Source organism: Erpetoichthys calabaricus, chromosome 2, assembly GCF_900747795.2.
Source record: "Erpetoichthys calabaricus chromosome 2, fErpCal1.3, whole genome shotgun sequence".
Lineage (NCBI taxonomy): Eukaryota > Metazoa > Chordata > Cladistia > Polypteriformes > Polypteridae > Erpetoichthys > Erpetoichthys calabaricus.
In genome coordinates, this window is record NC_041395.2 from 317087342 (window position 1) to 317110303 (window position 22962).

A 22962-nucleotide genomic window follows, 5' to 3' on the forward strand; every position below is an offset into this window, starting at 1 on the left:
GACAGGGTGAGGCTCCGAGTGAGGATTTAGCCTCCAGTTATCTAGTCTTGATAGATTCTACCTCCTCTTTTTATAATGAACATGCATGGGGCATTTAGGAAGTGGACGACAACAACATCAGTAACAACAATAACATTAGTACTGGTACCACATTCAAGATTGGTTGCCACCTTGCATCATGAACTTCTAGAATATTCATTGATGAACTGGATAAATGAGTGCATAATAAAAAAAAAATATCACCACCATTGTTTGGACTGCTACATTGTGTCTTTTCACCTGGATCAGCATTCTATTACTGGTCGAGTGGTGTGTTGGTTTACATATTCTCCACATCTTCAAATAAGTTTTCCTCCAAGCCTCAACCCACCATGTTCATATCAGGTCAACTGGTGACTATAGTTGTGGGTTTGGAAGCAGGAATGAATGTACCTTGTGGTTGGCTAACACAGGGGCCGCCAGCTCTGGTCTTGGATGACCACAGTGGCTGCAGGTTTTCATTCAAACCCTTTTTTTAATGAGTGCACTGTTTGTGCTGCTAATAAACTTCATTTGAATTAATTTTAATTGGCTTGTTTTTTTAAGATTTGTTCCCCTGAATTTCTTTATCGTTCCTCTGAATTGCTTCATTTCTTTCCTTAAATGGCACTGCAACAGTGAGGGAGTGAGCCAACAGAAGACCAACTAAGTCAGGGCCTCAAACTCCAACCAATTTCACTCCAACCAGCTGCTTAATGAGGCGCCGATTCTTGTCGTTAATTAAAACCATTCTTTCATTTCGTGGCTTTGTTGTTGCTCTCGTGGTGCATTAGCAGACATTTCTGTAATTGTTGATTTTCTCTTTTCTAAGAGCGCTGGTAAAATGTTTTGTGGACCTGAGCAGATCAGCATTCCTGAGAGCTTCATCTTTCTTTATTTTCAGATATTGTATGATGGACACCAGTTGTTTTGGCTCATTTTGTATCTCATTATTGTTTTGCTGCTAATTAAGGAAAAGGAAACAGTTAAGGGGCCTGAGTCTTCAAGAGCAAGTCAATTAAAATTAATTCAAAAGAAGTTAATTAGGAGCAAAAACAGGTCACTCATTAAGAAAAGGGTTAGTATGAAAACCTGCAGCCACGGTGGTCCTCCAAGACCAGAGTTGGTGACCCCTGGGCTAGTATACAATATACAATACAGGCTTGATTCCTTCTTTGTAACCATTAATGCTGGTAAAGGCCTACTCAGGTGGGTTCAGAAATTTTTTACGGATCATAATAATATTAATAGTTAATGGATGGATCTAAATCACATTTTTTTTTTACTCTTTATTTTGCCTTATACAATTTCTTGTATTAGGAAATTGTTAGTTTTTGCATACCACTTGGGGTCAGAGTGCAGGGTCAGCCATTGTACAGCGCCCCTGGAGCAATTACAGGTTAAGGGTCTTGCTCAAGGTCCCAGCAGAGTAGGATCTCATCTGGCAGTGACGGGGATTCAAACCATCAACCTTCTGGATACCAGCACAGATCCTTAACCTCAGAGCCACCACTCCGCCCTTAAATCTGTTCTGTAAGTTTCTAGAATATGTGTGTCATTGGGTTTGAAGGTACTTCTTTGGCATTTGCTAGACAAGCAATTAATACATGACTCGCACCATATTGAGTGGCTACGGAAAAGGACATCAAAATTGGATGACTACCAATTTTTACTCATCCTCTTTATGAGGCAGCCTGGGTCCCGGGACTCAGAATATTCATTCATTTTCCACATAAGGCCTAGAAGAGACACAAGTATTTTGCAGGGCCCACTCACACACAAAAAAACTGCCTCATTTTGTCAATCAGACTAACCTGCGGGTTTCTAGGATGTCACAGGAGAGGCTACAAACTCCACAGATGGTGCTGCTGTTACACTCTTAGCAGTGCTGGTTCTTTAATGGCACTTTACTGCGTTGTGTGGTTTCCAGCAGAACCATTTCATTTTTGGAAGGGTTCTTTGCATATGAAATGATTTCTTTGAAAAGTTTCCTAATATGTTGATAAAATCGAAATCTTTACTGTAATAACAGATCAAGAAAAGTACAGCATAGAGTGTGTTCTTGTATGCAACAAAAGTCATTTTCAAATCAGAAGCCCAGTGATATTTTATAAGTCTGTTAACATATTTTCATGATTATTTATGGAACTTGTTACAAGTCTAAATAAAAGATTCTTTCAGGGACCTTCATGTGGACGGTTCTTTTGAAAATCAGAAATGGTTCCCCTATAGCATCATTCTGAAGAGCCACTGACACATTTATTTTAATCAGTGTCTGATTTTTTTTTCACCACCTATTAAATGCACATATGTACTTGTCTCGTTTGTGTATATTTTTAGTTTCTTGTATACATGCAAAACGTAGCTACAGAGCTAATGAATTTATAAGAAGCAAATAACGTACTGCGGTGGGCTGGCACCCTGCCCAGGGTTTGTTTCCTGCCTTGCGCACTGTGTTGGCTGGGATTGGCTCCAGCAGACCCCCGTGACCCTGTAGTTAGGATATAGCGGGTTGGATAATGGATGGATGGATGGATGGCAAATAATGTATGTGCTTGCATCTCTATATGTGAACGTTAAACAAAATTCACAGCATTCTACATTTTCACTTCACTTTATCAAGTGTGAACTCTGCAAAACATGAATTTAAGCGCAGAATGCTTCGTTATGGTGGCGCAGTGGGTAGCGCTGCTGCCTCGCAGTTGGGGGACCTGAGTCCGCTTCCCGGGTCCTCCCTGCGTGGAATTTGCATGTTCTCCCCGTGTCTGCGTGGGTTTGCCCCGGGCGCTCCGGTTTCCTCCCACAGTCCAAAGACATGCTGGTTAGGTGGATTGGCGATTCTAAATTGGCCCTAGTGTGTGTCATGCGGTGGGTTGGTACGCTGCCCGGGACTGGTTCCTGTGTTGGCTGGGATTGGCTCCAGCAGACCGCCATGACCCTGTGTTCGGATTCAGGGTGTTGGAAAATGGATGGATGGATGCTTTGTTAATTGTGTTCACAGTCTTTTTAATATGAAATAATATTGTCAAACCGGTTTAATACAATTTGGGGTCGCTAGCTAAGCACTGCGCCATTTTTCCGCTCTGATACTGTTTGTTTTAATACTTTGGTGTAACCTATTATGTTCTTCTTTTGTTTCCGAGGAGGTATGCAAGGTTTTTGCGATGTAGTTTACATGGCAACCTATTGCCGAAAAAGGTGGCACAGAAAATAAATATATGTGTGAATACAAAGCTTTTTAAAAACATAAAAAGAAAGGTACTGTATTTGCAATTCAGTTATTGAACAAATTTGCCCAAAAGCACAATCAAAATATGAATTAAAAAATATTTTCTCATAAAGGAAACGTATAATCAAATACTTGAACGCGTGTATTTATTTTGTGATGCTTATGTGAATATTGATTCTAAACCTATTTTGTACATCAAACGTGTGTGTTTCTCGTCTATTTTTTGTTGCTATGTTCCTGCATTAATGGGCGTATACTGCTGCTACATGAACTCCGCTCTAAAATAATACCATAAAATAAGCAAAGAGTTAGTACTTAAATATACTTTTTTCATATTTTTTTTCATATTCCACAGTTTCTTTTGTGTGTAGTTGAGAGCAAAGAACTAATTAAATCAAAGCGTCTGAAATGACAAGTCCACACACTTCACAGGTTTAACTGTTTATCGTACGTGTTGTTTACGAATTGGACTGCACGTGTCAGCCTTCGCATCCAATCTGCTCCTTTTTGATTTGGTGCTAATGGGTGGGCAGTGGCATCTCCTGGTTCGCTAAAAACAAAGTGTGCCAGGAGGCAACACTACTCGGAATCTGGGGTTGGTGAGGAGGAAAGTTTCTCTTCAATCTGAGAAATCTTTAAGGAGATAAACCGGGATGATCTCTGACTGTGTAATGCAGCGGGCTGATCGCAGTTTACTAATCTGAGAGCAAATTTCTCTTTGTACTCATGTTACCAGCTGTACAGGCAGCGGCTTAGTCTTTGCAGATTGCTCTTTTTATTCATTTCATCACCTGTATGGACAGCTGCTTGGATTTGTGGTTGGTGTGGTCTGTATAATCAAGGTAGTTGGTCAGACTATAGGCTCGGAACACGACTGTTCTTTACTTCTTTCTTGCTTTTGGAACTTTTACGGTCGAGATTTTAACTGACACAAGTGACGTTTTGGTGTCTTCTGCAGCTATGATGGAGAGACACTACATTTTAAGCTGACATGGTTTCTCCGTGTAACAACCAGACAGCGACTTCGTTTCGCACTGAAGTCTCAAAGAACCTGAGTGCTGGGAGCGCCGAGGTACCTGTGGACACGGAAAGGCGGACAATCTTTCTAAGTATCATCCTCGGTGCTTTTATTTTCTTCGCCGTTATTGGGAATATCCTGGTCGTTTTATCTGTCGCCTGCCACCGTCATCTTCGAGTGGTCACCAATTATTTCATCATGAATCTGGCAGTGGCGGACCTGCTTCTCAGCACCACTGTCCTGCCGTTCTCAGCCTCACTTGAGGTCAGTGGCTATTGGCTGTTCGGCCGCGTCTTCTGCACCGTATGGGCAGCTGTGGATGTGCTATGTTGCACCGCGTCCATCCTCAGTCTGTGTGTCATCTCGGTGGACAGATACATAGGTGTTAGCTACCCACTGCGCTACCCGCTGATTATGACCAAGAAAAGAGGACTCGTCACTCTGGTGGGGGTCTGGGCTCTCGCTATGGTCATCTCGATCGGTCCTCTGCTTGGCTGGAAGGAACCCGATCCAGAAGATGACAGCGTGTGCAAGATCACAGAGGAGCCCGGTTATGCTCTCTTCTCTGCCCTCGGCTCATTCTATGTGCCCCTCATCGTCATCCTGGCCATGTATTTCCGAGTGTATTTGGCGGCTAGGAAGGAAACTAGAAGCCTGTACTCGGGGTTCAAACGAGAGACGTTGGGATCCGCAGACGAGGAGGTCACGCTTAGAATTCACAGAAAGGTTTCCGACAGGAATAGTTCATGTGAAAAGAGAAAGAGCCTAAGGAGTGCCTTTTCGTTCCGTATTCACAAATTTTCCAAAGAGAAGAAAGCTGCAAAGACGCTGGGAATCGTGGTGGGGGTGTTCATCCTTTGCTGGCTTCCATTTTTTGTAGTGCTGCCCCTCGGTGAGTGAATATGGGTACGACATGGGTACGGGGTCATAAAACGATGCCTTGCTTATATCTCATCCAGGCCCGGTCTTAGGTATTATGGGGCCCTAGGCGAAAGGGGGGTCCAGGGGCCCCCTGGAAGCTCTGTGAAATGCGTGAAAATTAGACCAAGGAGTCGATCGGGGCCCTAGGCGGTCGCCTACTTCGCCTATGCCTAAGGCCGGGCCTGATTGGGACAAATAATGCTGTAGTATATTTAAGTATATATGACAATTGCTCACTCGGACAATTTGTTTTGGGGGCCCCCAAGAAGGCGGGGGCCCTAAACTATAGCTTGTGTAGCTTATACGTAAATCCTGCACTGATCTCATCTTCATCGGGACTTCTGCTCATCCATGCATTTGTTGAAACAGATTGATCAAGTTGCGTTTTGTGGAAATCGGGTGCAAGGAAGGAATAACTCCTGGTAGAGAGTCGGTCCATGACAGGGCACACTTACGTACTCACAGATAAATCGCTAATTAAACTGTCACAGTTCAGTCTCGAAGAGGTCACTAAAGAGTCATTAAAGAGTGTTTCGCGGCGCACCTAAAACGGCGTGGGTGTTGTGTATTTAAAATTTGGAGTCTCGTGGTAGATTTTGTAAATTGCGACTTGTTATTATTTCTCACGAATGAAGTCACTGTAAAAATATTGTAGCGATCCGGGTAAATAAGAACAGGAGGACTCGCAGCTGCCAGGGCCTCTTCGAATTTATTTTGCCTAAATCGGTCCTGCACAAACGGAGCACAATCGCTGGCTCCGCTAATTTGGGTTACGGAGCACAGCTCCAAAACTTGAAGCGCTTATCAAAGCTCTGTAGCTTTCCTCTCTCACTGGTTTACGTTTCCATCCACTTCACTTGTCACCACTGTCTGTCCACTTTTGGCTCCTTTCTCTTAATTCCCTCAATCCGCACTTCTGCCCCCTCCCAAGAGGTGTGCCCGCCCCTCACAGTTAGGACCCTCCTTCCAGCCCTCCCTTTCCCTCGGACAAAGTTAGAAAGTGAAAGCCTGCAGCGGCACGTCACAATATTTAAGTGATTTTACAGGTATTTTCACAGAATATTGCTGTTTTATTAGTTTACAGTAGTTTACTGTTAAACGCGATACGTTCTAGTAAAAAATTCGGAGTGTAGAACGGTTACAGTAAACTACTATGTCTAACTTTAAGTTGAAAATAAACGAGTTTGGAATGAATCCCACTGCACATCAGAAATCACAAAGGCAAATGTATCTTTTCCTCGAGACAACATGGCTTAAGAATCAACTCCTGAGGCTGTGAGTTCAACTCCCACTACTGACACTGTGCGCCAACACGAGCGCATCACTTGACCTGCTTGTGCTCCGACTGGAATATATAAAAGAAATCGCCTTGAATAGGCGTCAATTGATATTTAACTTAAAATGAATGGCTTTTCACTCCAAGATTATTTTTGAGTAACATGTTACTGCAGAAAAATAGGTTTGCGTGGATTACCTTCTACCGTATTATGCACATTTGCAGGACATTTTTACATTTCTGGTGTATTTTTCATAGCATAAAATGATATATTTGCATAAAGATACATTATTTTCATATGGAAACACCCCGTTTGATTTAAAGGCGCAAAAGGTTCCCCGTGATGCCCATAACTTTAGTCACTGCAGAAAGAAAGTGAAAAATAGTACATGTGCATCTTCCCAGATAGCTGAATGTTTGTGTGGTTGTAAAATGATTTATGGTTGGTTGTTTTCAGTAAGGGCGGCTCAGTGGCGCAGTGGGTAGCGCTGTTGCTTCCCGGGTACTCCCTGCGTGGAGTTTGCATGTTCTCCCCGTGTCTGCATGGGTTTCCTCCGGGTACTCCTGTTTCCTTCCACAGTCTAGGTGGACTGGAGATTCCAAATTAGCCCTAGTGTGTGTTTGGTGTGTGTGTGTGTGTGTGTGTGTGTGTGTGTGTGTGTGTGTGTGTGCGCACCCTGCGGTGGGCTGGCACCCTGCCCTGGGTTTGTTTCCTGCTTTGCGCCCTGTGTTGGCTGGGATTGGCTCCAGCAGACCCCCATGATCCTGAAGTTAGGATACAGCGGGCTGGATAATGGATGGATGGATGTTTTCAGTAAGCTAATGCACAGCCAGCATTACGAACGTATCCTTCCTCTCATGACAAGAAACGCAAGCTTTCCACTCGAATTTCTTTTGGTGTCCGGAAGAAATAAGACTTGCGATCCTACCCCAGTTCAACATCCATCCATCCATTTTCCAACCTGCTGAATCCGAACACAGGGTCACGGGGGTCTGCTGGAGCCAATCCCAGCCAACACAGGGCGCAAGGCAGGAACCAATCATATACTGTATATTCATGTTTACTGTATATTGAACCCAGCATATGCAGGTATAAGAAGAACCTTCCAATAATAAAAAGACTTTATGACCAGCCCCAACTTATCAATCACCCCACCCCCATTTGCTATATATTGCCTTTGAGTCCTGTATCTCTAATAATTTTTCTCTAATGAGGACACCTGGTAGGTTGTCAAAAAGCTTATAGGAATGAAAAACTGTTTTAAGATATGTGACTCATTGTCTCCCTTTGTGGATCTCTAGCTACTAATATATATGGTGGTGATATATATAGTAAATCACTTATCCTGTACTGGTATTTATGGTGCTTTACTGTGACCTATGTCAGGGGTTCCCAGCCTCCGCTGGAGACTTATGTTAGGCTGAGGACTATGGAGTGTAATTTGACTTAAATTATTAAGTGATTTTTAACAGTGATCTCACTCCATAGAGGACCCCATACCTATCAAAATCCAAAAAAATGGCATCCCACATGTCTACAATACACCTACTACCCGTTCAGTGCATGTAAAACTATATAAAACAAGGCACTTTATGGGAAAAACAACCTACTCATAATAAATATATTAAACTTTGGACTAGTGTGACATTTGGGCTTGGATGTTCTTGCACAGTTAGTTCACTCTGGATTGCAGCTGTGGCTTAGGGACAACCTCAAATCACTTTCCACATTTAAACGGGCTCAGTTTTTGGTTTTCAGACTTTTTCAGTGGAGAAAAATCTGCCTCATACAGGTATGTTGTTACAAATGGTAAGAGGCGTCAGATATTTTTATCACTCAATACTGGGTATTACTTTCTGAGATTGCTCCCAAAATATGACAGGGGAATGGCAGAGAATTGCATTTTCAAACTTCCATCATTGTCTATTTCAATGAATTCCTCTTGTGACCTCAAGTAAAGATAATCCTCTTCAGGTCAGGAATAAAAAGGAGTTCTGATTTAGTTTAAATGACGATGGTCCAGCTCTGGGACATGGTTGCTGACTTTTCTCTTCAGGTGTGCCAGTTGTGATAATATTATAGGCAGGACTAAGTCTGCAGGCGCATTGGAAGTTCCAAGCTGCTGGTGAAGGAGTGCGGACATTACATTATTTCCTTCGTTTAATTTTTTTTTCTCCCAAAGTTCGATTTTTTGGTATAAATGCATCAACTTTATCATACAAATTAAGTATGCTGTGATCATGGCTCTGCATGTTCTGATTCAAGCTGTTTAAAAGTTGAAATATGTCGCGTTGTAAAACTGTCCCGCGAAACGGCCACCGCATCTCAGAATGTAGCTGACGGCTTTCAAAACTGGCGCCCAAGTCACTGCACAGTTTGACAAACAACCTGTGTTTAAGGGGACGTGCTTTGATACTATTTACAACTTTAACAACGTCTTGAATCACTTGTTGCAATTTGTCCTCCAACCTTTTACGACAAGTGCATCTCTGTGAGGCATACACTGTGTAATCCACGGCATTTGGAGCGCTGGCCTTTATTAATGTGACGACTCCACTACGCTTGCCTGTCGTGTCACCGGCGCCATCCGTACAGACGCCCACGCAATAAGACCAGTCAATTAAATTTGTCTGCATGGACACTTCCAAAATTTGAAAAATGTCCTGACCTGTTGTTCCCTCAACAAACTTTCCATCTCCAATAAATCTGACAATAAGCTGTGCTGCGTTAGCTATATCTCTACTTTCGTCTAACTGCAACGCAAACCAAGGGTTGCTTTTCCCTGTTGGTCTGTTACATCCACAGCCATGTCAGATATCCGTCGGCACACAGTGCTGTCTGACAAAGGGCCAGTGTCAATTTTATGGGCAGCTTCCTCCCCGATCAATTCCCCCACTAAGTCACCGGTAATCTTCTATAAACAGGTGCTGGTCATAAAATTAGAATATCATGACAAAGTTGATTTATTTCAGTAATTCCATTCAAAAAGTGAAACTTGTATATTAGATTCATTCATTACACACAGACTGATGTATTTCAAATGTTTATTTCTTTTAATGTTGATGATTATAACTGACAACTAATGAAAGTCCCAAATTCAGTATCTCAGAAAATTCGAATATTGTGAAAAGGTTCAATATTGAAGACACCTGGTGCCACACTCTAATCAGCTAATTAACTCAAAACACCTGCAAAAGCCTTTAAATGGTCTCTCAGTCGAGTTCTGTAGGCTACACAATCATGGGGAAGACTGCTGACTTGACAGTTGTCCAAAAGACGACCATTGACACCTTGCACAAGGAGGGTAAGACACAAAAGGTCATTGCTAAAGAGGCTGGCTGTTCACAGAGCTCTGTGTCCAAGCACATTAATAGAGAGGCAAAGGGAAGGAGAAGATGTGGTAGAAAAAAGTGTACAAGCAAAAGGGATAACCGCACCCTGGAGAGGATTGTGAAACAAAACCCATTCAAAAATGTGGGGGAGATTCACAAAGAGTGGACTGCAGCTGGAGTCAGTGCTTCAAGAACCACCACACACAGACGTATGCAAGACATGGGTTTCAGCTGTCGCATTCCTTGTGTCAAGCTACTCTTGAACAAGAGACAGCATCAGAAGCGTCTCCTCGCCTTTGGACTGCTGTTGAGTGGTCCAAAGTTATGTTCTCTGATGAAAGTAAATTTTGCATTTCCTTTGGAAATCAAGGTCCCAGAGTCTGGAGGAAGAGAGGAGAGGCACAGAATCCACGTTGCTTGAGGTCCAGTGTAAAGTTTCCACAGTCAGTGATGGTTTGGGGTGCCATGTCATCTGCTGGTGTGGGTCCATTGTGTTTTCTGAGGTCCAAGGTCAACACAGCCGTCTACCAGGAAGTTTTAGAGCACTTCATGCTTCCTGCTGCTGATGAACTTTATGGAAATGCAGATTTCATTTTTCAACAGGACCTGGCACCTGCACACAGTGCCAAAGCTACCAGTACCTGGTTTAAGGACCATGGCATCCCTGTTCTTGATTGGCCAGCAAACTTGCCTGACCTTAACCCCATAGAAAATCTATGGGGTATTGTGAAGAGGAAGATGCAATATGCCAGACCCAACAATTCAGAAGATCTGAAGACCACTATCAGAGCAACATGGGCTCTCATAACATCTGAGCAGTGCCACAGACTGATCGACTCCATGCCACGCCGCATTGCTGCAGTAATCCAGGCCAAAGGAGCCCCAACTAAATATTGAGTGCTGTACATGCTCATACTTTTCATGTTCATACCTTTCAGTTGGCCAACATTTCTAAAAATCCTTTTTTTGCATTGGTCTTATTTGATATTCTAATTTTCCGAGATACTGAATTTGGGACTTTCATCAGTTATAATCATCAACATTAAAAGAAATAAACATTTGAAATACATCAGTCTGTGTGTAATGAATGAATCTAATATACAAGCTTCACTTTTTGAATGGAATTACTGAAATAAATCAACTTTGTCATGATATTCTAATTTTATGACCAGCACCTTGTCCTGCGGTGGGTTGGCACCCTGCCCGGGATTGGTTCCTGCCTTGTGCCCTGTGTTGGCTGGGATTGGCTCGAGCAGACCCCCGTGACCCTGTGTTTGGATTTAGCGGGTTGGATACTGGATGGATGGATGTCCAACACCTGTATATAAAAGCTAAATACTGTACCACTGACTCACTCATCACGAAATCACCCGAACCGTAAGGACTTGGGACTTGAAATTTGGAATGTAGGTTACCCTTGGCCCATAGGTGTTCGCTAAAAAACGGTCTTAAAAATTTTGTGGTTTAAGTGCGTTCTGTCTGTATCTCTGTCCGCTTTTCACGAGAGAATTACTTAGCGGATTTAGATCTGGTTGTTTTCTATACTTTGCTTGAACTTTCCCGTTGATTTTGCGACTTCTCTCATCACGCTAAGTATCATACAGTAATCCCTCACCTATCGCGGGGGTTACGTTCCAGAGCCCCCCCGCGATAGGTGAAATCCGCGAAGTAGCGACCTATATTTATTTTATTATTTATACATATTTTAAGGCTTTATAAACCCTTCCCACACTCTTATAAACCTTTCTCACTCTCTTGTTAACCTTTCCCACACTCTTATAAACACTTCCTATGCTCTTAAACACTTTCTACATTCTTAAACACCTCAGACCAACACTGCACACTGCACGCAGCGATCAGACGTCGATGTGTCTGCACTCGCTTTGTGAAGGGGGGCAGCTGAACTCACGCTGAGCAGAAATGGACTTTGTGCTGCTCTGCCAAAATGCCTGCTTGTCGCTCTGCTCGAGGAGTGTGTGTGTGTGGGTGTGTGAGAGCTGAACGCACCTTCGCTCAAACCCCCCCCCCCTCCCCGGAAGCGCAATAGGCTCCTGCCACTTCGCATTGTCAAGGGAGTGGGGAGCTGAATGAACGCTAAGGAGAAGTGGACTTTGTGCTGGGTTTGTGCTGCTTGTCGCTCTGCGTGTCAATAATTTAAAAGCCTGTACAATCAGGCTTTTAGGTGTACATCACCAATTTTCCTGTCTCACTGTCTTGTCTTGCGTGAAGTTAAAATGTTTTATAATAGTGAGATGTTACTCATATCCTTAGCCCGACATCCACATATCATATGTGTTAACAAAGTGTGTTTTATAAGTTTACATGTGTTTAAAGCATGTGGGATGGGTATTTTAAGGCTTAAACTAAAAAAATGTTTATTTATATGGTCTTTCTATATCGCGGATTTTCTCCTGTTGCTGATGGGTCTGGAATATAACTTCCGCGATAGGCGGGCAATCACTTGTATTTAAAAATCCGCGAAGTCGTGAATCCGCGAAAAGTGAACCGCGAAGTAGCGAGGGATTACTGTATTTTACTTGCGGTACCGATGTATTTATGCAAATCCAAGAGAGTGGCTGTGGGCCCAGAGCGGGGGGCGGGGCTTTCCTGATTCACTCCCCAGCTTCTGTTCGAGTCGCTCTACCTGTCGCCACGTGTTAGAGTGCACCTTGCCTCCACTTAGCTAGAGATACCTGTTTGTTCAACGGACATTATTATCTACAGATTGTTAAGGAGTAACGTTTGACGTTTTTGAGAGAGATGCATTTTACAGGGTAGCTGCTGATTGCTATGTGCTTTTCTCCCCACAAGGGAAGCTCTCCTATCAGAGCTGAACACAATCAGATATATAGTGCCAGCATTTATTGATTTGTAAAGTTTGTCCTGTTTCATTACTGTGTGAGCTTTCTTCACACGGACAATGCAATGCAACGCCAAAAAAAAAAAACCTTCAATGTCCTCTCTGAAACCATTGCTAGCTGTGTGAAAGTGCTAGCTTGTTTCACGAGCCGTGCTGCTCTCCTTTGGAAAAAGTCAATATGTTTCCCAGCATCAGATAGATGCCTTTGTTGTAAATGTCTTTTCAATTTAAACAACTTTAGACATTCGCTTGACAATTTCCTGACAGAGAACGCATTTGGGGTAATCAAGTCCGTCTGTTCTTTTAGCCAGCACAAATCTGAACTCTAAGGCCGGGTTTGTACTTCACGCGATGCGACGCGACACATGCTGCAGCGGACGCTCCTGCTATGCGAGCCCGTACTTTACGTAAATCTGGAGGATTTGCGAGAGGAGGAGGAGTGCAAGAAATTACCACAGTGAGAACAGGTTTGGCTCCGCTGTGTTGTGAATTGCCTGGAACCCCCATTAAATTCCGATGACACCTTACCGCAATATCTCTGAAAAGGATGTTTGTTTATTAATTAAATCCATCAATTCAGGGATTTGTCCATTCCAGCAAGTATTGGGCACGAGGCTGAAACAATCCCTGGATGGGAATCAGCTCATCGCAAGATGAATACAAGCACTCACATACACACTAGAGTCGTTTTAGTGTCACAAAATCTGCATATCTTTGAAAGGAAACCGGAGCTCACTGTGGAAACCCAGCAGGAAAAGGTGAAAACTCCAGGCAGAGAATACCAGCAACGTGACTCCCTGCCTGTCACTCCCATGTGTGTAATTATTAACAGTATTCATTATTTAAATTAAATTAACAATTTATCTGTAAAATGTAACATATATAACTTTAATGCATTTCATCATGAAAGTGACATCAAGTATAAATCTAAGGACTCTAAATGTGCAGAGAGTTGGAATATCATACATTTAATGTGTTCTGTGTGGCGAGCTATTGCTGTTTGTCGCTGCTGTCAGGTCAGGAGGAAGCCATAGAAAAAAACACGGCACAGAAGAGACTATGTGAGACTTTTAAAATGTATCGTGTAATTACGATTGGGAATATGCGATGCTTGAATATAAAAGCACCACGAATGCATTTGTATATCGGCATTTTGCTTCACCACATCAAACCATTTATCAATTATCAAAGCACACACATCAGTCTCATAGGATCCTCAAAGTGGCTTTCTGTCACATGTAGATAGTAAACAGAGACTCTAATGTCACATCCCAACTTTTATCACACTGCACCCCCGACGTTTTGCTGGTACTGCAACTCGCTCACGTGTCGCGTTAATTTCAGAGTTCCTGCTCAGAGGACGCATGAAATGAACGCTCGGAGCACGTGGCAGCCATGATGTGGGCACGTACGCATTTTGAGCATGAAGTATAAGCCCTAAGTATGAAGCTTCATACTTTCTTGATCCGGATTTTGGATTAGAATATAACTCATTTGATGAATTTAAAGCAGAACTATAAGATGATTTTTCTTCGGAATCTTTCCATTAAAAAAAAAAAAAGGTCCAACATTACCTTCTTGCTCTACCCACTTCAGTTGCAACTCCACCTCCAGCAAGCTTTGCCTTCTCCCTCCCGACTCTGGCTTCTTTTATGCTGCGTCCGGGATTACTTCCAGTGGCCCGTTAGCATGGTCCAGAAGCACTTCTGGGTGAGGCAGAAGCCCGACAAAGTAGGGCTCCACAGTCCTGACAGCACCCAAGGAACCCAACAGGCAAGGCCGGATTAACACATTTCTACACCGTAGGCCAAAGCACATAACACATAATTAATACGTAATAGTTTATTTTTGAAACATATAAGCACTTAATACAATCTTTATAATCTTTAAGCCACATTATATTTTTATTTCAAAACTACACTACTACACTACTTATGAAATTGCATAACATTAACACCTACAAAAAAACTTTCCATCGAATTTCTTCAAGTCGTCTTAAATACCTACTAGAATTTTTTTCCTTCACGCTTTTGTCCATAAAATGGCTTCAGTTGTTTCATTGAAGTCGACAGATCTTGTTAAATCTGCTTCAATGCAAAGAAGTGCAAGGGCATTCAGCTTATTTTGCTATATCATAGATGTTAAATGATCCTTGATTCGTTTCGGAGAAGAAAAAGACCTTTCAGCAGAGGATTTCCTCACTGGCGTGCAGACAAACATTCTTAATAAAATGTCAACGTTTGGATAAACTGTTTGTAGTCCTTTTTCTCGTAGCCACTTTGACGATTACTTCTTTGGTTAGTTCAAATTATTCACTCAGATGGCGTATTCGATACGAAAAACAGCGAATAAAATTGACGTAAAATGAAAAAGATTTACATCGATTCTCACCTGACATTATAGAATTTTATTGAAAACTTTTGCATTTTGTGTCAAAATTACATTACACCACATTAAATGATGTTGCATAAACAAGCCATAAGTTGTGTATGTTTCATGTTTGTAATAAAAATCTCAGCCCCCCCTTATAATTTGGTGAAAACCCCTGTCAACTTTTTCTGCTAGGCTTTCAGGCTTACGGCCCTGAGTATACTAAACAGTATATAAAAGTAGTAATGATATACAGTATTTTACGTACCTACTATCAGTAGATATGTAGAAGTCAAGCGATATGAGCGTAATGAAACACTATTGTAATGTCAAATCTGGAATTTTCCTTTAACATGTGGTTTATGCTGAGTGTGTGAGAGAGAAATAGCAAATGCTTTTTGCCTGTGACTGAGCAAGACGGTGCAAGCTGTAGAGAAGGGCAACGTAAATGTACCGCTCAATTTATTTACTGTATATGGATGTAAATTTGAAAAGGCCATATAAAATGCTGTTTTTTAAAATAATACTGAAAAATTTGTAAATATTTGATTGTTGTTTCTTCTGTATATACGCCCCCCCCTGACTGCTGCATCCTAGGCCATGTCCTAGGTTGGCCTTATGGGAAATCCGACCCTGCCAACAGGGCTCTACCAAATGCCAACTCCCATGGAGTCCTGTGGGAATCAAAGGAACTGCTGCAACCCAGGTGGGCTGACATCTAGTGCTCAGGGGGAGATAATGCTTTGTGCATGTTCTCTCCCCTAGTCCTTCCTTTAAGAAGGCATCCTAGCCAGGTAACAGCCCTGGCATCTGCCACAACAAATATATATATATATATATATATATACAGTATATTGTGACAGATAGGGGGCGCTATCGCTCCCTTGAACCCTTGGACCAGACACCAGATAAAGGTCCAATTATTATTTTTATTATAATAATACAGTGCACAAAGCACCCTCCACTCCATAATACTCAATAATTAAACAATACAATAAATCAATAATCAATCCTCCACTCCTAGACGCGTTGCCACCCTTTCTCCCGACTCAGCTCGTCCGTCATGGGATTGTCCATGACCCGGAAGTGCTTCTGATCCCTCAGTCCATGTCTTCTTCATCCTGGAAGTACGTCATTTCCTCTGTCACTGTGACTAAGATGTACTTCTGGGTTTTATAGGGGAAATACAAGTCCTTGAGCCTCCCTGTAGCGTCCTCTGGCGGCCCCCACGGTATCCAGCAGGGTTGTGAATAGAGACTCCATTGTCCATGATTCCCTGCTGGCATTCGGGGCACCTCCATGCTGCAGGGAGGGCTCCATCTGGCGGCCTGGGGGTATTGCCCGGGATGAATGGCCAGCCATATCCCACAATATATATATATATATATATATATATATATATATATATATATATATATATATATATATATATATATATACAGTATATATATATATATATATATATATATATACACACCATACATTCAGAAAGTGTTGAGACCACTTTACTTTCTGTACACTTTATTATACAGTACATTTAATCCTGAGATGGATTCACTTGCCATTTTTGCCCCTGCTTCAATCTACACTCAATGGACCCTAATGATAAAGAGAAAGCATGTTTTTAGAAAGTTTTGCAGATTTATTTCTTATTAATTAATATCATTATATTTGTCCAACCCCTTTTCACCATTTTGGTTTATTCTACCTGGCACTTGGCATTTTTGGATTGTTTTCACACGGCCATGACCGTGTTGTTTCCAGTCACTATATTAAATGCCTGTAAAGTAATACAGGAGTCATGTGATATATTATGTCATGACTTCCAGCCTATATAAGACTGCATTGCTCTGCTCCCAGTGTCCAGGTCTTTGGATATTGTGGAAAGTTCTCATGTGTCTTTAGTTAGTGAAAACCTTAATAAGCAGTCAAGACTTTGGATGTTTTCCATGACTTTGATTGTGGTTAGCATATTGGGTTTTGGTATTCTTTGTAATCAATAGTATCATTTGGTTTGGTTTTGGGTGGCGCAGTGGGTAGTGCTGCTGCCTCGCAGTTGGGAGATCTGGGGACCTGGGTTCGCTTCCCGGGTCCTCCCTGCGTGGAGTTTGCATGTTCTCCCCGTGTCTGCGTGGATTTCCTCCGGGCGCTCCGGTTTCCTCCCACAGTCCAAAGACATGCAGGTTAGGTGGATTGGCGATTCTAAATTGGCCCTAGTGTGTGCTTGGTGTGTGGGTGTGTTTGTGTGTGTCCTGCGGTGGGTTGGCACCCTGCCCAGGATTGGTTCCTGCCTTGTGCCCTGTGTTGGCTGGGATTGGCTCCGGCAGACCCCCGTGACCCTGTGTTCGGATTCAGCGGGTTAAAAAATGGATGGATGGATGGATGGTTTGGTTTTAACCTCTTGCCAGTTTCCATCTATGATTATTTGCTCCTTTTGTGGTGTCATGCTATTGCAATCAATCCCTTTGCACAAGATGTTTTCATCTGCTCAACAACCATCTGAAGGGTGAAGGGTGGAGGAGAGGTGCGATACAAATTCAGGGACAGACTTGTGTGTCACTAATCTGGTGTCAAATGAAAATACAAGAGCCACAAAAGGTTTGGGGCAGTCTCCAATATCTGCGGTGGGCTGGCGCCCTGCCCGGGGTTTGTTTCCTGCCTTGTGCCCTGTGTTGGCTGGGATTGGCTCCAGCAGACCCTCGTGACCCTGTACTTAGGATATAGCGGGTTGGATAATGGATTGATGGATGCAGTCTCCAATATACTTGAAACCCGGCTGAAAATTTTAAACTTGCTTGCACAATAGTACACTGTGAGTCCAGAACAGAACTGATTCAAAGGAGGTTAAAGATGGCGGTTTTATGGGAAGGTAGAGGAAGTAATGTCATCGGGCCCAGGTCCAGCAGTGACGTCATCAGGGTCAGGTGGACTTTCCCGTAACTGGTCTGCAGAGGAAAGAGAGAAGGGATTAGTGCACTCTGCTACCCTTTGGTCTGGCATGGAGTTACCCTCATTTGAGTCCTTTAGCTGCCTCTCATACACATGTGTAGGACACTGGATATAATATGCTTTGGAAATGGAGACTGCCTTCTTGGATGTGCAGCATCATTTCCCTGGCAGAGATTGAACCAGAGCTTCAGGGTCACACAGGCAAAAGCCTCTCACAGAAACAATAGTCAAGAATGGACCTTAGACAAGGTGCCAGCACACAGCACAGTAACACCCTCTCAAATACATAGCATTAAGCATTTCTGTCAGTCATTTATTTTCTGAACCACATTGTCCTGAACAGGGTTGCGGTGGGCTGAAGGAGGCTGAAAATTGTTGCAGTCAACTGGACTAGCAAAAATGGTTCCACATTGCTCAATTGAGGGTGGCCTCTCTGGAAAGGTGTGGGGATACTCACAATCCATGGGTTGGACAGTGGACAGCATACCGTGGTGGAGATTAGACTGGTGGCCAAGAGGACTGCTTCAATGCAAGTTTGACATGCAAAGGAGAAAATGCTGCTTTTTTGTGAGAATGTGTCTAAAAGTAAAAGACTAGGACTATATAAACTCTTAAATTGTTAATTTAACACTGGTGATTTTCAAGTGATACACGTTTCTTCAAAGACACCTGCACGTCACAGGCTCCCCCATATTTATATGATAGAAACAATGGCAGGTGAAGTTTTCCTCTTCTCCATTGTCAAGTGACTTGTCTTTCATTTTAGCACCAGTACATTGCAGGGCCCACTCACTCACGTTCAGGCCCACACTCACACCATCTAAAATGTATGTCTTCAAAGAGTTTGGGTGGGGAGGGGGGGGCTCATGCAGATGCAGGGAGAACAGACAAATTCCACAAAAACCACTTAGCACAGAATTTGGGCCCAGTCTAACACTATAGGAGTTAATTTAAAACCAATAACTTTTCTTTGTTGGCATCGCATTTATAGATTGATTTCCATTTTTGCACCTTATGATGATTTGTGTAGGCTGCAGCTCTCCAAGACCCTGAGCTGTAAAATGGGTGGGGATAAGGATTGTGGATAAACATCTTTAAGCTTTTACCAAACTGTATTATTCTAGTGGAATCCCCAGTGTCTCATACTGTATACAAAAGTTTTTTCACTAAGTGTAAAAATGGCTTCAAGTTTGCACACTTGAGTAAGTATGAAAAAAAAATTGATTTTGAAGACATTCACTGATGACTAGCATAGACTGACCAGCTTCTCCTGTCCCTGACAACTTCCTCCAGCTCTTTTTACTGGACAATTGAGTCCTGCTTGCCTTTTTGGACATCAACTGATTTGAAGGTCCCTAAAGTTTTGGGGCCTCATGCATAACGCTGTGCGTAGAATTCACACTAAAACATGGTGTACGGACAAAAGAGGAAATGTGCGTATGCACAAAAAAATCCAGATGCATAAATCTGTACTTTCGCCAACTTCCATGCTCTTCCGCTCCATAAATCCCGGTCAGCGTGAAAAGTAATGCACGCGCCTGCTGCCCCACCCTAACTCCTCCCAGAATTACGCCTCTTTGAATATGCAAATCAATATAAATAGCCCTTAAGCTCAGCGTTCTGTGAAAAGACAATGGCAAAAGCACAGGGACAATAGAAGAACTTCAACGAATACCAAGTGGAGGCAAGGAAAAACATACTATTTGTTGGTTTTATATAGTGATATAAACAACAAAAGGAAGTTGATCTAGTGACATACATTGTCAGAGAAACTCGAAACTTCAAGTTCACAAAGTTGCGCAGTGCCCGAAATAAAAAAGTTGTCAGATATCAAAGTCACCGTGAAAAGGCGAGTCATAGCCCACCGTCTGAGTGTGATATGAAAGCTTATTAGGGTACAGAGAAAATAGAATAGGCACATAGTGGGGAAAAAAGCACGAAATGTCAACTTTAATCTCTAAATTTCCACTTTAATCACATAGTTTATTTTGTCATTAAAGTAGAACATCATAAACTTCATCTTAAAATCATTTAATTTACTAGTTTCTCAAATCCCATCATAACTAAAGTAGCACATTAAATGCTTTATTTTTTGTATTTGATCTTCTATGTGCTCTATGTGTGTGAATCACTACGTGCTTCTTAAATGGGCTTTCTTCGTGATATTACAGCTCTCTGAATAATTAAAATACTGAGATGTATATGTGATATCATTTTCATGATGATAGTAGTTAAAGCATGTTATTAAACATGGAAACACGATGGCGCAGTGATTGTTCATGCCTAACGCAGGATGCTTGCTGCGCCGTGCGTAACCTTCGATGAAATAATTTATTGCAGCAGTACTGTCTCTTTCAAATATACTAACCCCCAATTCCTGTCCTTACTTTTCTTTCTCCATTTGCCACACAGTCAGCTCTGTGATAGACATTAAGCCATCTGTAAGCTTAGAACGCCAATTCTTCAAAACTTTTAAGGAACATTGAAATATCTTCGTAGTACATGTTTAATTATTCTATCCATCCAGTGTCGCACCAGTCCCAGCAAGAATATAGCTTGAGGCAGGAACAATCCATGAATGGAGCGCCAGCTCCTTGCTAGCGCTGCAACACCGTGTCCTCACATGTTTATTTATTAACAATATAGATTATTTAAATTAAGTTAAAGTTTTATCTGTATAATATAATAAACATATTTTGCTGCATTTCATCTTAAAAATGATATCGTCATCATATGTAAATGCGAGCTTTATAAAGTGGCGCAGTTTGCGCAATAACTGTATCGCAAGTTTACAGTGAGGTAATTGTACTTATAAGTACAAACAGTTCTACAAGGAGCACTTGATGGACTGATTGAGTGTGTTTATAGTTCTTGGGATGAAACTGTTTCTGAACCGCGAGGTCCGTACAGGAAAGGCTCTGAAGCGTTTGCCATGTGAGAGCAGTTCAAATAGACAGCATGGCTGAGGCAGCGTGTGCTTGATGCTGTATACCGATTATTCTTTCTGATCAGCTGCTGTACAGCTGTGATTCACACTCAGTGATATAAATACTCCGAGTGGTGCAGTGAAAGTAATATGGAAAAAGATGATCCACTGTGGCAACCCCTAACGGGAACAGCTGAAAGGAGAAGAAGAAGGTGCAGTGAGAGTAACAACGCTAAAGCAGCTATGGTACTTGGAATAGTTTGACCATTCTGTGGACCATTATATTGTTACAGGTTAATTACAATCAGATGCATTAAACTAATAAACAATATGCGGTTAATTTCAGTGTATTTATAAAGCCGTGTCATGGATGTGGATCTAAAAAAGAAAGGGAAACCACACAGGAACAGTAGCACTGCTTTGACGCTGGGTGCCGCCAGTCTGCAAAACAGAGCGGAGAACTTACATACGCCAGGGTATGAGCTACCGTGGAAATGTGCGTGACTTTACGCCAAGTTTAGGTTTTATACATCACGATTTGAGCGTGGAAACATTATACATGAGGCCCCTGGTCTATACCACTTTACTTCGTAATTTATTGCATGTGTTTATGGTTCTTTGCATGAAGAAAAATTCCCTAACATTTGCACAAAATCTGCGCCTAAAATTTCCAACTGTGTCCAAGTGTTCTTGATGCAGACTTTAACAACTGGGATCCACTGTACTAATTCCTGTCGTAATTTTAAACACTTCAGTCATCCATCCATCCATCCATTCTCTTCCGCTTATCCGAGGTTGGGTCGCGGGGGTAGCAGCTTGAGGAGAGATGCCCAGACTTCCCTCTCCCCGGCCACTTCTTCTAGCTCTTCCGGGAGAATCCCGAGGCGTTCCCAGGTCAGCTGGGAGACATAGTCCCTCCAGCGTGTCCTGGGTCTTCCCCGGGGCCTCCTCCCAGTTAGACATGCCTGGAACACCTCACCAGGGAGGCGTCCAGGAGGCATCCTGATCAGATGCCCGAGCCACCTCATCTGACTCCTCTCGATGCGGAGGAGCAGCGGCTCTACTCTGAGCCCCTCCCGGATGACTGAGTTTCTCACCCTATCTTTAAGGGAGAGCCCAGACACTCTGCGGAGGAAACTCATTTCAGCCGCTTGTATTCACGATCTCGTTCTTTCGGTCACTACCCATAGCTCATGACCATAGGTGAGGGTAGGAACATAGATCGACTGGTAAATTGAGAGGTTTGCCTTACGGCTCAGCTCCTTTTTCACCACAACAGACCGATGCAGAGCCCGCATCACTGCGGACGCCGCACCGATCTGCCTGTCGATCTCACGCTCCATTCTTCCCTCACTCGTGAACAAGACCCCAAGATACTTGAACTCCTCCACTTGAGGCAGGATCTCGCTCCCAACCCTGAGAGGGCACTCCACCCTTTTCCGGCAAGGGACCATGGTCTCGGATTTGGAGGTGCTGATTCCCATTCCAGCCGCTTCACACTCAGCTGCGAACCGATCCAGAGAGAGCTGAAGATCACGGCCTGATGAAGCAAACAGGACAACATCATCTGCAAAAAGCAGTGACCCAATCCTGAGTCCACCAAACCGGACCCCCTCAACACCCTGGCTGCGCCTAGAAATTCTGTCCATAAAAGTTCTGAACAGAATCGGTGACAAAGGGCAGCCCTGGCGGAGTCCAACTCTCACTGGAAACGGGTTCGACTTACTGCCAGCAATGCGGACCAAGCTCTGACACCGGTTGTACAGGGACCGAACCGCCCTTATCAGGGGGTCCGGTACTCCATACTGCCGGAGCACCCCCCACAGGATTCCCCGAGAAACACACTCGAACGCCTTTTCCAAGTCCACAAAACACATGTAGACTGGTTGGGCTAACTCCCATGCACCCTCCAGGACTCTGCTAAGGGTGTAGAGCTGGTCCACTGTTCCGCGACCAGGACGAAAACCACACTGTTCCTCTTGAATCTGAGGTTCGACTATCCGACAGACCCTCCTCTCCAGAACCCCCAAATAGATTTTTCCAGGGAGGCTGAGGAGTGTGA

General features: G+C 43.0%; 1 protein-coding gene across 1 annotated transcript in view; it reads left to right on the forward strand.

Annotated features, from left to right (window-relative positions):
• The first annotated feature begins 3963 nt into the window (after positions 1–3963).
• Positions 3964–22962, forward strand: part of LOC114645157 (alpha-1A adrenergic receptor-like) — a 39141-nt gene continuing 20142 nt past the window's right edge. Inside the window, exon 1 of the mRNA XM_028793051.2 lies at positions 3964–5157. Coding sequence (XP_028648884.1) covers positions 4239–5157 — 919 coding nt within the window. The 5' untranslated portion in view covers positions 3964–4238. The remainder of the gene's footprint in view (positions 5158–22962) is intronic.